The sequence below is a fragment of the Pleurodeles waltl genome, chromosome 6, assembly GCF_031143425.1.
Source record: "Pleurodeles waltl isolate 20211129_DDA chromosome 6, aPleWal1.hap1.20221129, whole genome shotgun sequence".
NCBI classification, from domain to species: domain Eukaryota; kingdom Metazoa; phylum Chordata; class Amphibia; order Caudata; family Salamandridae; genus Pleurodeles; species Pleurodeles waltl.
In genome coordinates, this window is record NC_090445.1 from 340,304,687 (window position 1) to 340,322,593 (window position 17,907).

The 17,907-nt window shown below is 46.7% G+C and overlaps 1 protein-coding gene across 2 annotated transcripts in view; it reads left to right on the forward strand.

Moving 5' to 3' along the window:
- The window catches only part of CDH24 (cadherin 24), a 507,414-nt gene that overhangs the window by 420,267 nt on the left and 69,240 nt on the right, over window positions 1-17,907 (forward strand). For both annotated transcript variants that reach the window (XM_069238226.1, XM_069238227.1), the window contains exon 8: window positions 13,799-13,935. In XM_069238226.1, the coding sequence (XP_069094327.1) occupies window positions 13,799-13,935 (137 nt within the window). The remainder of the gene's footprint in view (window positions 1-13,798; window positions 13,936-17,907) is intronic.

Genomic DNA, 17,907 nt, shown 5'->3' on the forward strand with positions numbered 1-17,907 from the left:
GAGTGCCGGGAGCCCGTTTGCAGATACGTACACTGTGCCAACCAGCCACTCCGGGATGAGTCTGTTAGAGGAGCCTGTGTGTGCCTGAGTAAAATGATGCGCTAAGAAGCGCAGACATCACCACAGCCACTCACAGGACACTGCACTAATTCCAAAGACTACTTATTATGAAGAACATCCATATGCAGGATGAGTGTGGGGCCCAGATCACTTCCGTGGTGCAATAGCGCCTAGTCTGAAGCTCTGTTTACTGTTATGGTTCTCCATGGTGCAAGGGCACGCCTAGTCCGAGGCCTTGGTTACTGCTGTGGCTCAGTGCAATGGCACGCCTAGTCCGAGGCCCTGCTTACTGCTGTGGTTCGGTGCAATTGCACACCTAGTCCGAGGCCCTGCTTACTGCTGTGGCTCTCTGTGGTGCAATGGCATGCCACGTCTGAGGCCCTGGGTACTGCTATGGCTCTCCGTGGTGCAATGGCACGCCTAGTCTGAGGCCCTCCTTACTGCTGTGGGTCTCGTCTCCATGGTGCAATGGCACGCCTAGTCTGAGGCCCTCCTTACTGCTGTGGGTCTCCATGGTGCAATGGCACGCCTAGTCTGAGGCCCTGCTTTCTGCTATGGCCCTCTGTGGTGCAATAGCATTCCTAGTCTGAAGCTCTGTTTAGTGTTATAGCTCTCTGTGGTGCAATGGCACACCTAGTGTGAGGCCCTGGTTACTGCTGTGGTTCGGTGCAATGGCACGTCTAGTCTGAGGCCCTGGTTACTACTGTGGTTTGGTGCAATGGCACGCCTAGTCTGAGGCCCTGTTTACTGCTATGGCTGTCCATGGTGCAATAGCACACCTAGTCTGAAGCCTTATTTACTGCTGAGGCCCGGGTTACTGCTGTGGTTCGGTGCAATGCACGCCTAGTCTGAGACCATGCTTACTGCTGTGGTTCTCCGTGGAGCAATGCATGCCTAGTCTGAGGCCCTGGTTTCTGCTGTGGTTCGGTGCAATGCACGCCTAGTCTGAGACCCTGCTTACTGCTGTTCCTCTCTTTGGTGCAATGGCACACCTAGTTCGAGGCCCTGGTTACTGCTGTGGCTCTCCATGGTGCAATGGCATGCCTAGTCCGAGGCCCTTGCTACTGCTCTGGTTCGGTGCAATGGTATGCCTAGTCTGAGGCCCTTGTTACTGCTGTGGTACGGTACAATGGCATGCCCAGTCTGAGGCCCTGTTACTGCTGTGGTTCGGTGCAGTGGCACGCCTGGTCCAAGGCCCTGCTTACTGCTGTGGTTTGGTGCAATGGCATGCCTAGTCCGAGGCCCTGATTACTTCTTGGTGAGAGTGCACTCTCTTCTAAGACCCTCTTTAGTTCTAGACCTCTCCTTAGTGCGAGGCCCTACGCACTGCCATGGCGCTCTCTGGTGATAAAGTGTTTTGTCTCAATCCCTCCGTAGTTCTACAGTACATGATGTGGCAGGACGCCGAGGCTCTGCTCACTACTACGGCTCTCCCTGGTGATCAGGGATCGCTTATAGATTGATGTGGACTATTTCAAAAAGATAAAAGAGGACCGTCCACTAGGGTGAGGCCTTACCCACTTCCACTAATATTAAACTGTAGTCCTGTTCTTCAGGTTCAAAGTAAATTAATCTTTTCCAGTATCTGGAAGCCGGAGGGGGAACTTTGCAGATGGTTATCAAGCTCCCTGTCCCGCCTCTTCCGCAGTTAGGAGGAAGTTCTGAGTCACCCAGTACGAGTGTCTACACTGCTACCTCCCGCTGTAGCAGAGGGTCTGATGTAGGTCCACATGTATGTGAAATTATCAGGATAACCATTGCGCATTCAAAGGAGTAAATGTAGCTAATGTGAACACCACGAAAATCTGTAGCCCTCCTGGACATGCCCATGCTATAGGCACCCCTATCCACACATACTGCGTTAATACTAAAGACAGACTCCCAGACCAGTCTAAATATTGGCTCCTTCTCACTGCCGTAGCCCTGTGACATCAACTACCCGTCACATACAGTTCTATATAAGGGGCGACCAATATATGACAGGATGGCCACATTCATGCTAGAGGTATAGGATAACCACATGAGATAAAAGTACTATTAATCTAAATGGAGCTCAATTATATAGTCATATTTGTCCTGAAAACCTGGCAGGTATGTGGTCCTCCTGGACCATGTTGGACATCCCTATTCTAAAAGCACTTCCCTGTAGCATCCTCTACTTTCTGATGTAGTGAAAAGAGGCGACACATTGCTCGTTAGATAGAGACATCCACACTGTCTGCCATGCTGTATGCCAGTGGTGGGGATAAGGGATGTAAAAAGTTGCTGCCATAGAGGGACGTCAGTCGACGTTGGCAGGCTGGGGTCAGATTTTGATGGCAAGCTTGCACACGCATTAACAATGCATTTTCTTTTTTGTGCTTGTACTTAAATATTTAAACAGTGACAGTGATTTAGTGGATGTTTAGTGCAATAGTGCATTGTTTTAAATGCATGTGCACATAACGCTTAATTGTCAAATATTCCCAATGGCAAATACATTCCTGTTCACAACTAACTTTCTTGATATAACAATGAAAATCAAAGCACAGCTGAGAGAATGTTCCCCATTTGATCGCTGAAATGTAATGTTTTTTTCCTTATTCCTGTTCCCCTGCCTTGTTCCTCCTCCCCTTCTGGCCAGGCAATGACCCCCGAGTCTACTGAGGAAGAGAAATGGTGAAAGGCACGAGACAGGAGAAGAACAAAGGTGTAAAGAGAACGGTATAACAAGAGAGATGAAGTAGAGAGACAGTGGAGTTAGGGGTGCGGTAAAGATAGGTGAGAGTGATAGAGACATAAGGTAAAAAAGAAAGGTGCAGTGGCAAGGAAGAACGGCACAGACTGGTGGAAAGAGGAAGGGATAGATAGAAAAAGGCAGAGAGTTCAGGCCACTTTTCAGAGAGAGGTGGACAGTTCTCAAGATAGAAGGAAAGGAGTGAGAGGGAGAAAAGTGGGATACACCGAGGAGGGAGGTAGACAGACGGGGATACAGGGTAGAGAGGTGAAAGAGGCAGAGAGACACAGAGGTAGGAGGGTAGAGAGGTGAGGTAGTCAGAGACTTGTAGAGGGAGAGCAGTGCGGTAGAGATAGAGGAAAACAGCATGAAAGAGGTATAGAAAGGCAGATCATGCTGAGAGAGTGGTAAGGCAGAGAAGAAGGTAAAGAGGGGGAGGGGTGAAGAGCTGAAAGACAGGTAACCTGTTGAGAGAAAAGATGAAAAGTTGAGAGAGAGATGATGTCGAGAATGACAGGTGAGTTTGATGCAGAGGTAGAAGGAGGGCGAGTGAGGTAGAGGGAGAACGGTGTTGGCATATGCAAGTTATAAATAAACCTTTGTTTTACCTTTTCATAATCAATATGTGAGACCTATGGCAACTGACAAAACCATTCTCAGATGCATAAGTTTGATCAGTACCTTGTCACCCTAACAATCTCGGACCTACTGTATTGAGCATAAGCTTTCCAGCAAGGCCACAAGCACTGTTTCTAGTAGATGCAGACAAATTCTGCCCAGTCAAAAGCTCTTGTAGAAGATCAGCATGTGAGCAGAGTCCAAGCAACTCTTTCAAACCTCTTTTTCTTGTCATCGCATGAGGTCTGACAGTAGAAGTACTGTCAAGCCAGACCTAAAGAGGTGGGGCAAGAAAGAGAAGTAGTGAGAAAGGAGTCAGGCAGGTGAGGTAGGGGGAACAGAGTTCAAAAGCAGGCGGGGAGCTGGGGTGGTGAGGTAAGCTGGTGAGTGAATGGATGAATGATGGGGTAAATCGAGAGAGCGGTTAGAGGGCAAGAGAGAGAGAGGTGGGATATGGAGAGATGGGGTAATGAAAGGTGTTAGGTAGGGAAGGGTGAGGCAGCAAAGGTTCAGAAACCGGTAGCGAAAGATGAGATATAAAGAGGTTGTTTTGAGGTAAAAAGGTGAGGCAGAGAGTGAGGTGAGGCTGGAGGAGAGATGCAAACAGCGCAATAAGAAGCAAGGAAAGGTTGAGAGTGACTAGAAAGGTGTCAATATGAAGAGAAAAGAGAGGGTGATAGAGAGAATAGGATGGTTGTGAAAGAGAGGTAGAGAGAACAGAGAAAGAGACGTGTTGTAAGAAGTGTCTCCTCAAAAGTACTTTCCCAGCATCATTTAATGGATGCAAAACAATCATATTAAGTGCAATTCAGAGACGAACGGAAATTCTTGTCATTGGAAAATCCAGTCTTTTTTCTCCCACACGTTGGTGGCCAAACTCAGTCCTCTCTCCGCCAGACACGGGTAAAGTACAAAGAATTTGGGGGTCAAATTTGATACCGAACTATCTTTTCAACCTCAAGCAGCAGTGGTGCCAGGATGTGTTTTTAATCAACCCCCTCAACGAATTATTTGATTTCCTTTACTCTAGTGCCAGGGCAACCGTAGCATTTGCCCTCATTATGTCAAGGCTCGACTATGACAACAGCTTGCATGCGGGCTGCTCAAACCAGCTAATTCGTGAACTCCAGATGGTTCAAGGCGCAGCAGCCAGAGTGGCGCTACAGCTGCCTGAACGGAGCTCTGCCTCAGCCACAGTAAGATGACCCCATTGGCTACCTAACCATGGAAGAATCTTGTCAAGACCCTGCTGCCAGTCTTTGGAGCTTTCAAGGCTACGGGCCCAGACACCTGATGGCCCGGTTCAGTCATCACAAGACCTGAGAACACTTGGAGCCAGATGTATCAAAGGGTTTTACCCATTCTGTGTCTATGGGAAAGTGTTCATACACATGGCCCTTAGATCCTTGAGCGTAAATCTGATGAAGCCCCCGTCCTTCAGATTAAAATCTAGAGGTGGAGAATCCTGTATGGTGAAAGGCACCAAAGCTTGGGACGGCCAGTGTACCTCCGCTTGATAGGCGAGGAAGACGTTTTTAAAAAGACCTTGGAGACCTGGCTTTTCCAAGCCCCCACCGCACTCTGTCACGCCCTCATTTAAATGGATCCATTCAGGCCTGTGACAAGGTACACAGTGCTGCTTAGTATAGTGCCAGGATGCTCATCTACGAGTGATAGTGTGCTTTAGAAATACTGCCATTCATTCATTCGTTCATTCATGTGAGATAGAGAGGTGAGGGAGAGAGTTGAGAAGGAGGGATACACAGAGATGTAGAGGAAGGTAGAGAGGTAAAGAAAAAGGGTTCAAGTAGAAGAGGAGAGGTACAGTAAAGAGGTGAGATACATTTCAGAAGGGTTTTTTAATAAAATGCTTCCAACTATCTGACAGTGCAAGGGTTAAGGTTGGCAGGCTGTTGCGTGTCAGGATGCATGTCCAGCAGTCAAAATAAACAAGCATTTGTAATTTAATAGGTCTAGCGTTTGCTCGAATTAGAGCTATTATTTTTGTAAATTTCTAACTGGAATTTTCTTGCCACATAAATTGAAAATGAAAAGTAAAACAGTTGACATAAGCAAGCCGATTCAACGCGACACAGCTGGCACGAGTGTGAGCGCAAAGGAGAGACACAAAAGGAAAAAGAAGTTCGCTCGCAGTCCAACATATCAGCATTCGTGCAAATATCCATGTAAAGGGGCGATGGCCAAAGCGGTATCAAAACTGCCCCAAAGAGGGACAAACGTAAAGCATCTACAAATGATAAAGGATTTTTGAAAGGCACACCCACAAATGAGTGATACTAAGGGTCGTGCAATGGGCGTGGTTAAAAGCTCACAGAGAGATTACAACACCTCAGAGCGCTTGTGCGCTCGACCTAAAAAGAATGTTTGTTTTTTCCCCACTAGTACAATCACAGCAATCCAATCACTTTACTTAGGGATCCCTTAAACGGTGGGCTCCCTAGGCAATAGCCTGCTTTGCATGCCTTAAAACTCCTCTGGCTAGCAAACAGAAATAATATACAAAACCAAAAACCAAACTACCCCGACCACTAACCCCCAAATACCAAACTATCCCGATCCCCCACCCCCAAAAACCAAACTACCCATATCTCCCAACCCCACCCCAGCCCCAAGAACACAACTACTCCACCCCACCCCCAAAAACAAAACTACCCTGACCCCCCATCCCGCCCCAAAAACAAAACTACCCGACCCCCACCCTCAAAAACAAAAGTACCCTGATCCCTCATCCTTAAAAACCAAACTACCCCTGTACCCCACCCCCAAAAACCCAACTACCCTGACTCCCTCGACCCCCACAAACCCAACTACCCCGATCCCCAAAAACCAAACTACCCTGATCACCCACCTCCAAAAAACGTAACTGCCCTGATCCCCCGCCCCTAAAAAACCAGAACTACCCTGATCCCTCACCCCACCCCTAACAAAACAAACTACCCAACCTCCCCCTTCCCTGTTCCAAGCCCTTAATCTACTCCCACCCCTAAAAACTACCCCACAACGCTTCCCCAGCCCCACTTACCAGACCACGTGCTCTCCCGATGCACTCTTCCTTCTTCTCTGCCTTAACCATGCATATGCCTTGTTCAGCACATGCGTGGTTATGGCAAAGAAAAGGAGAGTCGTTGTTAACACAAGCGTGGTTCTGCTTGCATTAACAACGTAATAGTTGCTCCGGAGTCGTTGTTCCAGACGTTTCCCAGTGATAAACCATATCAGCAGCTACTGTGGTACCTGGTACAAGAGAAACCATCTCTGATAACTCACATACTCATGGCGGCAAAATTGGATGCCCCTTTTTTTCCTCAAAGTGGAGGGACCCACCATTGACATGGAGGTGCACTCAACTAATGTGGCATATACTAGAGTTGGAATTACTGGAATTATTGATTAATAATTGCCTCAATAAAGTGATCATATTTGGCAACGTTTTATTTACCATTTTAAGCAAGATGGTTAGGCGATGAGAAGCCAAGATGCTCTGGAGAGCTAGGGCTGTACTAGAATATGTAATTCATATACAACCTCACCAGTGACAGGAGGGGTCCAGACAACTGAAGGTCGTTCTCAGATCCTGTAGTGATGGTATTCTACTGTGATTAACATTTTGGGGGCAAATGTTGGTTGACTGCGCACTGCATCATGTACATGACCAGGTCTGTTTTGTATATGCAGAAATGCAATCTCTGGGAGGGGGCGGAGGGTGGCTCTTTTCATCTGCATTGATGTTTCACTTTAAAAAACTGATGAGGCCATACGTAGTACAATAGCCGTCGTCGGTTCACTTGCACAAATAATTCACAATGTTATGGCACTTGTTGTTGAAGGGGCAAATACAGTCCTAGGCCGCAATATAATGATGGCAGTACAAAGAGCGCATGTACACCTAGTCCTATTCCCTTTTCTACTCTCACGACATTCAATATTGTGCAGGTACGCCTAGCCTAAATCTTGACCTTATTATCCTGACATATCTTGATGTGAGGGTACACCTAGCCCTGGACCCACCTGGTTCTGCCTTTCCATGTATCGAAGGCACACTTAGGGCCTGATTTAGATCTCGGCGGAGGGATTACCCCGTCACAACGATGACAGATATCCTGTCCGCTGAAATCTAGATACCAATGAAAACAGTGGTATTTGAATTTCCGTCACTGTTGCGATGGAGTAGCCCCTCCGCTGAGATCTCAATAAGGCCCTTAGTCCTAGGCCCTTCTTGTTGTCATTGTACTACATGTTGCAAGGCACCCCTAGTCCTATTATTTCCTGGTATTGTGATAGTGTAAAGACACGCCTGGTCCTGGTCTCTCGCTGTTATGACGTTTCATGGTGTTAGTACATATCTACTCCTGGATCAGTCTTGCAGTCATGACTTTTAATGTTCTGAAGGCGCATCTAATCCTAGACCATTTTTTTTTATCATGGGTGTACACTGAGTAATGGGAAAGATAGTCCACAGCCCTCCTTTGGGAGGGAAGCACTCAGAATATTATGATTCTAGGGAACAGTTTTATAACAGAACTAGTGTTATAGGTTGGTCACACAGTTCTCCTTTAGGGGCACTTAATTTTATTTTACATCATGGGTGTCTTCCTCTGTTAGAGTGTAATAGTCAGAAGGTACTAAGGAGGGAATTCTGCTGAAAGAGCCTTTCGCAATCTGACCCTTTGCCTGGGACAGGCCTTGAGTGGCAGATTCACCCGTGTCTGTGAGGGAAATGTCATTGCTGAACCTAGGTTAGAATAGCTTAGTCTGAAGCGTCATAACTTTTCCCTCATTACATGGTTCCACCAGTGCTGTCTAACGGCGTTTACCCATCCCATGTCCTTTCTTCTGTCTCGTTATTCTGAGGCAGAATTTTGCTGACTTGTCGTCGAGTTCCTGCTTCACCTTCCTTTGTTTGCTGCTCTCCTAGTCAGGCTCCATGAACCCTTGGTTGATGTCAAAGTTCTATTTCTTTAAATTGAGTCCCAGCGTAAACTCTTGTTCCATTTCTGTAATCTGCTGGACTGAGGACCCGTCTCCTTAGTTCCTCAAAGCCCTGCAGTCTCAGCGGCTTCTGTTTTTCCATCAGCTTCACTCCCCTGGGAACACATAATCCTATTCCCTGATTCCTCACTGATGTTTATGCTATGGATCCTGCCCTGATGTGTTAACACCACTGCACTCATTAAATCCAGCAGCTAATGGCTACTAGTCCTCACTGCCTAAGGTCTTTCTCTGCTGACTTTTACTTTGTTGCACTCTTTACTGCAGGGTACAGGTTACCACTGCTTAATCTGCAAAATAATACGTGTCGGTGCCCAAACATTTTGCTCAGAAGCTGCCGTCGGTGCTGCAGAAGGTGGTGGGGCCGAATGCCAAGGTTGCGTAGTATTGATTCCACCCTCATGCATCTAAATCCTTTAATTAACGCTCCTTGTGCCTCAAACTCATCCCTACAAGTTCATTTTCATCCCTGCTTCCTCCCTTTGTCATTCTTTATCTGTATTTCTCTTCCTTCTTCTTTCCCTCTTTTGTGTTTTTCTCTCTTCTGTGTCAAATTCTGATGAGATAAAAGAAGTGCTGGTCCCCAATATCAAGTGTGGGTGGGCCACCACCATCTCCAGTTAAGCACTGCAGGTTACCGCAGACTGCCTTGATTAACAGTAGACTGCTGACCATGGCGCTGGGAGGTAAGACCTCATTTTGATCACTTGCGTCTAATCTCTCCACATTGGGGGTTACAATAATCTTACCTGAATTCTGAGGGCTCTATAGTAGTGGCAAGGCTCCATTCCTAAAAAATTTTTTATTTTTTTACGAGCCTGGCGCTAGCCCTGCCAGATACAAGGGTTACAGAATACCAATGCTTCTTATTCTTGATTCCGCCTCATGCTTCTTTCTCCCACCATCTTAGACTTCCTGTCACTTTATATCTCTCTTGTATGTACCTTTTAATCTCTGTTTATTTTCCCTTTGTCTTTGTTTTCATATATTTCTTGTCCTCGGTCTTTGCCCTTTTTCCGCCTTACTATTTCTTGCTCTGGGTCAAAGTGTGATGATCAAAGCATGTTCCTGTCTCCAAAAATGAGTGACGGTGCTCACCTGAAACAATTAAGCACTGCCTTCCAACTGACCCTACTGCCGCAGGCCAATGTTTGCTACAAATTGTGGCAATCTTGCAGTGTCATAGGCATCTTGCATAGATGCAACAGTGTTGAGAGCATGAGACTCAGAGCTGCATCACCCTGTGCAGAGAGAAATACTAGCCCAGTACTTATTTAACTACCTAATTGTATCATTTTTGTTTTTGTGTTTTGTTAATGGACTAGTTACCACCTGTGCTTCAAAAATGAATATTTATTAAAAACGTTATTCAAAAGTGTACTGTGCACTTCAAAACTACTTCTTTTGGTTTTGCACCAGCCGCCTAAGCAGAGGACACAAATTGTGGTGGCTATCTCAAATGATACCAAAAAAGCTGCATATAACTTTAAGCGCTGTGTGTTAGCAATCGAACTTTGGATGAACAATAATAGCCTGCTGCTCAATTCAGCTAAAACTGAAGTTCTCTTTTTTAGAACAAATCCGGTATTCTGAGGTCATTCCTTGTGGCCTTAGACGCCCGGTTCCCCTCCCACTCCGGCACCTTCAGTCAATAACCTGGGTGAAATTTTTGACTCCAACCTATTTTTTGGGGGGCACAGATAAACAAACTAACTCCTTCCTGCTTTTTTGTTCTGTGTTAAATTAGAAAGATTCTTCCTTTCATCCCTCTTGAATCTCAAAAATGAGTGGTCACGCCTGCTCCCTAATTCTTTTGGGAGGGAAAAGTCCTACTGCGAGAGCACATTTAGTGAGTGCAAGCAGCAGATTGGGCTGCTGCTTATGTGCTGATGCATTTAGTGCTATTTTCTTAGAGCAAAAAGCATCCTCGTACCATTTTGGATGCAAGGGTGCACTTGCTGTTCATGTTCTGTTGCATTGAGCTCTACTTCATAGGGCAAAATGCATTCGCGCTTTTATTTTGGATGCGAGGGAGCATTTTTCTGCTAAGAAAATAGCACTAAATGCAGAATTGCTCTTCTCGCGTAATCTTGGTAAATTGTGGGATAATTCACTTTGGGTGATTACATTACACAGAATTACGCAATATACTCCCATCTCTACTATATAAACACCTATTAATTTCTGATTAAAGACTAAATACACAGGCCTCAATGTTGTTGACGCCAGCACATATAGTATGACTAACTTTACGAACTCAGAGTTGGTCTCTGAGTGAACTGTTACCTATTGTATTGCCTCTAAATTGAAACAATTTGCAGATCCTGGGTCACAGGCACACATCTCCAGAAGACATGACGTCCATGCAATGAACGGAGGGAAACGGCAATGCAAGGCCTTCCTCTGTGTCAGTTTAGGATCCAATGCCTTCCTCTGTTTCCGTTTAGCATCCTCTATGACACGCTGTATGCATTTGACATCACGTTCGAACGTAGACCAACTTTGTGGAGGAATAACGATGGCGGATATTTGTATATGTGAGCAAACGTTCTATTTATATACAATCCTTTCTTTGAGCTAGCTGAACAGACAGCAGTACTTCGTCTTCGTCGCACACCAGTAGCTCTACTACACTCACTGCTATGCTGTTGTTTTCCTATAATTTAGCAAATGAAGTTTCAAGTGCAAGGTTTAGTTGAGGTAACCGTATATGCAGGTCTACCGGAATTATGTGGCAGTGGAGCACCAATTTATGCAGCTGCGTTGACTTAATTATGCACCAAGAAAAGGAAAAGTGTGCGGCGTAATGTGGCACATTTTGTGATAGTATTACTTCTTGAATTTTTACACAAGATAACACTGTTTGAGCACAGGTTACACCCCATTAGTATCAGTTTAACACTTAAATACAGCAACAAGCAAGAGGAAGAGGAGCAGACAACTCTTTGCAAATAGCCTTCCACTGTACTGCAACACGTGTTTACCGTTTTTATAGTACGTCCCTCTGAGATCCAAAAGATTTTTCTTTTACATCTGCAGATTATGTAGCAGATGACAGATTATTTGGCAAATGCGGAAACTCATAATTATGCGGAAAACAGTTTTGCTGCAAAATCGCATGGTCTCAGTGGCTCTGTCTTCAAGCTGCCAGCCCATTGAGTTTGCACTGGTTGTAGAAACGTTACCTGACCCAGCTTACGCCAATAACGTGCAGTCTGCTCTGCAAGCGTCTGCAAAAATCCCTATTTATGCACTCAGCTCTGTAAATTAGAATAAAAAATGAGGTCCCCAAATGTAACTCAAAACTAAACTAATTTTCTTCACATTTTATGACGTGATTTTGTAAGGGGAAATCAGTGGGGAGACAAAACAGAAGAATGTTGCTTCTCGGAGGGGGGCGGCAGCTGTTCTGCTGGAGTCCTCGAGGCCTGCCGGCTGATGGAAAAGGCGGGCAGGTGACAAGCTGCAGATGGAAAGATAGAGAAACGAAATGTTCGCCAGCACCTGACGGGCCTATGTGCCCAGCGGAGCATCCCGCGAGGCTTCTGAGCTTCCTCGGTATGTCATGCTGGTGCAAGTGATTTCTGGTGGCTTAGTGGGGATTTGCAGCTGAATCTCTGAATAATGCTTTACTGAGGAGCCCCAGCTAGCCACTGCTTGCCCGTTGGCACAGCTGCCGCACACCATAGAAGGATGAGAACTGCTCCAGCGCTGATGGTACATCTGGAATTACGATTCATGGGTCACGCGCATTCGTCTAACAGTGCAAATTAGGCGCAAGGTGGCGTATGGACGTGCCCTGGTGGATACGATGTATATTTTGGAACCTGTAGACATAAATTCTGACCCGACTGATGCACTTGACTGAAATCTCCAAGGGCTTAAATGATGCATGAGTGTGCAATACAATCTGATTGTAAATATGTGAGATGTAATGTGACTGTGAAATTCAGATATGTGAATGGCTGAGGTGCATTATCATGTATCTTCTCTGTACCCCCCTTTCCACTGGCACCACTTAAATACTGTACATTACGTGTAGGTACGCCAGAAAATTGTATACACCTGCACTGCCTCCAAAACACAACATAGCATATCAGTCAGCAGAACACATTAACGAGAACTTTGACAGTAGACCAGATACACAGTTAAAGGACTACGACTTGTCCTGTCATCACTTCTCCACCAGCCATATACCACACATCTCCACCAGCCACCTACTACACATCTTCCACATCAGCCATCTACCACACATCTTTTCTGCAAGCCACCTACCACACATTTTCCCTGACAGCTACCTACCACACATCTTCTCTGCTAGCCACCAACTCCATATCTTCCCTACCAGCTATCCACCACACATTTTCTCTGACAGCTACCTACCACACATCTTCACAAGCAGCCACCAACTACACATCTTCCCAACCAGCCATCTATCACACATCTTCCACACCACACATCTACCACACATCTTCTCTGACAGCCGTATTCCACACATCTTCTCCACCAGCCACCCAATAGACATCTTTCTCACCAGCCGTCTACCACATGTCTTCTCTGACCGCCACCTATCACATATCTTCCCCACCAGCCATCTACCACACGGCTTCTATGACAGCCACCTACCACACATATTCCCCACCAGCCATCTACCACACATTTTCTCCAGCAGCAACCTACCTCACATCTTCTCCACCAGCTGGCAACTACACATCTTCCCCACCAGCCATCTATCTTGCTTCTTCCCCACCACCCATCTACCACACATCTTCTATGCCACCCACTTAGCACACATCTTCCCCACCAGCCATCTTCTCTAACAAACATACTCCACACATCTTCTCCACCAGCCACCTACCATCCATCTTCCCCACCAGCTATCCACCACATGTCTTCTCTGACAGCTACCTACCATACACCTTCCCCACTAGCCATCTACCACACATCTTCTCCAACAGCCGTCTACCACACATTTACGTCTGCTGGGTAATGGGTACATATACTGACCAAGCAGTGTACTAAGGATATTAGGTGCACACTAGCTCACCCATCAAACTCTCAATTGTTTGATACTGATCATTCACATGAGTGAGATACATCACCATTCACTCCCTGGACCTCAGACCTCCACAAATTAAACCACAGTGCAATCTGTCTTGGCAATCTCAGAACTTCAGTTAGTCACACTACTACTAGTAGGCTCTGTAATGCCATGCCAATGACAGACTGAGCTGTACAAATGTCAGATAGCAACAACAATAGCAAGTCTTGGGTTATTCAGGGCACAGGTGGGAGGGCTATAGCATCAAAGGAACGCTGCCTCAGAGAGGCACAGTGAGGGCTGACTTGTCATGATTGCAAACCTCACCCCTCTCTCGCTCCTCCTCTCGGCAGGTACTCCATCGACCGGCACTCCGACCCTGAGAGGTTCTTCTCCATCGACCCGCAGGATGGCACTATCTCAACAGCAATGAGCTTGGACCGCGAGACGCTGCCCTGGCACAACATCACCGTAGTGGCCACTGAGCTAGGTAAGGGCACCAGTGGTCAAGTGCGTACAAAAGGAGGGCTGGAATTGGAAACATTGACGGCAGGGGACGTTGTCACCATTGGCAGGGAGAAACCCCATTATCAGCACGGTGGGCATTGAGAGCATAGCTGACCTCATAACAAGGGACACTGCCCTTTTGCCTAGGGGGCTTTGACGGTAGGGGGTGCCCGGACCAGGGTGATGAGCATTGAAAGCAGAGGCACTTTAACTAATGTGGAAGGCACAGAAAGCAGGTGTTCTTACCAATGGGGTGCACCAGCAGATGGGGCACTTTTGCCAAGATGAGGTATGCTGACAATGTGCCCTCTCCAGGTGTAGGTTCCACGTTCAGGGGGAACTGAAGGCAGCCATCAACTCACCAGTATGAAGGCACAGGTATTAGGGTGGCCCACACCAGGATGGTGTACAGTGTAAGGGGGGTTCTTATCAGGGTCGGACTGGCCTATAGGGCAATCAAGCAGTGCTCTACAGGCTGGTCTGGCAGGTCAGTGTGTGGGCCCTTATTTGGCTGTTTGTGTGTCTGGTTTATGGTGTGGTGAGCCAGTTTTTACTGTTGATTTCCTTGATGTTAAAAACATTGCCTGCAGCAAGCTCAAATCCATGCAGTCATCCCTTATCTGGCAAAACATTTATACAGCGTGTCTTTACAAATTCAAAACTGCGCCAACTTCAAACATGGGCCACGTTTTTAGCTCTCTAATTCCATAATGGGGAGTCACTTTTTTTTGGTGCTCTGTGCTTTGGTGCTGCTGAAAGCAGGTGAAAGGGGAGGTCCACCCATTAGGTTTGGGCAATGATGTCTGGGAAGATGTCTTTGGGTGGGCACAGTAGAGGTGTGCATGTCAAGCAAAACGTAGGGTCGGCTTATGCCAAACGTCTGGCTTTGACTCGGCCACTGTTTCATGGAGACTGGTGAGCTCAAATAAAGCCGAGCCAAGCATCCCAGACACTGCCCCTTTTGTGCCGTACTTCAGGTGTAAGACAAAAACTGCTAAAAAAGGTGGACGGACGGACGGATGAACAGACAGGCTGGCGGAGATATAGATAGATAGATAGATAGATAGATAGATAGATAGATAGATAGATAGATAGATAGATAGATTTACAGCTGGCTCACCCGAGAGATAGATAGATTTACTGCTGGCTCACACGACTCCCCTGGGACCCCCTACAGTCTTTGCTCCCAAACCCTAGATCTCCAAGAAGACATATGGAATGTGCTGCATACAACAGACATGTTCTGCTCCTGTGTTCGATGTCCAGTTACTACGGAAACATTCAGTACAGAAATGTATACTTTGGCCAAATTGTATGACACAAAGTAAATTGTATTCCTTCACTATAAATCATTTACCACAATTTGAAAGGCCGCTGAAGTAATTCAGTTTAAAAAAAACTCACTTGTTTATGGTTATTATAAAATAATATTGCTTCACGTATAATAACAATATTAGGCCCGGGTGAAATACATCCTGTATTGGTGTAGTTCACATAAATTTGGGAATTTAACGTTACACATGTTTCCGGAAATTACGGAATTACACTGCATCGTATAGTTTGTGCTGTTTGCAGCACATTTTATAGCGAGCACACAGAAATAACGCGAACGGCCAATTGCATGTGCCACTTGTAGTTTCTTGCGATATAGTTTTACAGTGAAATGCGTCATGTTAAAAAGTGCCACAAGGGTGCATGTCAAACTGAGATATAGAGCTAAGTGACAGATTTGCATTTTGCATAATTTCACTTAATTTTTTCTAAGTTGCACAGATTTATGCAAAAACAAGCTGCGTATATTTCGCACACCTCTAAACAGTATTGACCATCTGTACAGAGAACATGACTTACTGAAATATCTTGGGTAACTTATGGCAGTCTCTTCAGGGCATGCATGCGGTATTCTCGAGTATTTCATGTTTGAAAAAAAATTGCTTTCAATAAACGCCACTCAATGTGGTAATGTAATCGTATGTACTTAACTGAGACACTTAAAAATGTAGAAAAATCCATTTGGGTTTTGAAGGATGGTATTTTTCATGACATTTTTTGCATGGTTTACATGCTGACTCTTTTGATGGACTCTTATGTTTTGGAGCTTAGAGACACGTGAGACCCCCGGCTCGCCTCTTCATGCTTTCGTTGAATTTGCTTGCTCGCCCCCCGTAGGACACAGGTACCAGGATAGGGTGCACGGACACTGCAAGACTTGCTCACCCTAACCTTGCTGTCAGTAGCGGGGTGGGACGTGACGGTTCAGAAGTTTCCGTCAGGCCAGGGGTGCACTCACAGAGGTAAGGACAGTGCACATGGAATACAGTGTCACTCCCTTACTTAGGATGCGGTGTACGTGGTGCGTCTCTACGTGGGGCTATTCCTGTGGGAAGTCAGAGGCCGATGTAAACTCTCTCACCATATGCCCAGTTTTGCTGTTGTTGCTTAAGGCCCCGCCGGGACCCCATGCGGGTGGTGCAGCAGACATTACCGAGCCCTCAGCTATCTGCTAAAGTGTTCTTGATTATTCTCAGCTCCATTAACTGAGCTGTAAATCTGCAGGAAAGCACGAATCCGGCACCTGTACAGCACCCTGGGGTGCCCTCACCCCGCCTTGTTGAGTGTCAGCAGCACAAAACCACAAATGCAGCAACTGCACGGCTCCCCGGTGTGTCTGCGCCTTCCTGGCCGCGCATCAGCGTGACTCCGGCATCTGTGCATCACCCAGGGGTGCCCTGCTGCCCCACTACCGCCCCTGCTGCGCGTCGGCGAGACTGGAGTGCAGCACTCGGGCGGGGCCTCAGGGAGGAAGGCTCACTCTTCTGCGCGACTGAAGACGGAGAGGCGTAGAGAAAGGACGCGCGCGCAGTGTACTGGAGCAGATGACGTCGAGAACAGCAGGGCCGTAAGGCAAGCCTTTTACTTTCAGGTGCCCCCAGTCCTTCAGGCGGCCCAATCGGCTCAATGCCAATCAATATCTGTGAGGTTTGGAAGACTCAGGGGCCCCTCACCACATTCTGTGGGATATTTAGCATTGCGTCACTGGTTTGGAGGAGACCACAAGGAGAAGAGGGGTTGCCGGGTGAAGCACACGCCCGTGAAGACGGCCTTAGGGACAGTGGTTTGAGTCCTGGGCTCTTGGAGCTTCCAGGTGGCACTGGCACTGCCGGTAAACTGAAACACAATTTCACGAAGGGGCACACACACATACACATTGTCGGACTCTGGCAGGAAATAGGCCTGGTTACCAGCTTAAAAGTGGTCCTCGATAGGAAATCAGAGAACTTAAAAGGGGGCCCACATTTTCAAGCTGGGGACTTTTTGAGCTTGTAAAGACATGAAAGGTTAGGAGGGCTGCGTGCCTTTGCTTGCTGCAGGCAAATATTGTGGTAATATTAGTTAAACCAACAGTAAAAAAAAAACGACACCAGATTATAAAACATGCCCATGGGCAGCCTAAAAACAGGCCCACACTGACCTTTCAGACTATCCCTTCGTGCACTAACATATTGCCCTCTCTGCCAGTCTGGCCCTGCATATATAAACACCGAAATATTATTGGAGGGAAACAGACATAAATGCAGAGGGAATTTGAGAGAGATTGTTGGGACAGTATTGTGTGCCCTGTAGACGTGCATATTTTCCTGTCCTGCGTGCCCAACAGTGTGTATATCTTGTATCCTTTTTATTTTGGGGCCCAATCAGTGCTTAATTTGTGCTTGTTGTTTCCGGTGCTGAGCACCGGCACTTATTTGAGAGGGCCGGGGCTTATTCTTATGCCTCAGGCATTTGCTGCGAGCAAAAGGCACATATGGGAAAGACAAAGGAAGGGAAAAACGAAAAAGCGTCATAAAGGGAGAAAGTAGAAAGTTGCAGGATGAGCTTGAGGGGCAGGGGTGGCCGTAAATGGATTGAAGAGGCCCGAGATGGCTTCAGGATTACGCTGCCTCAGTATTCAGTG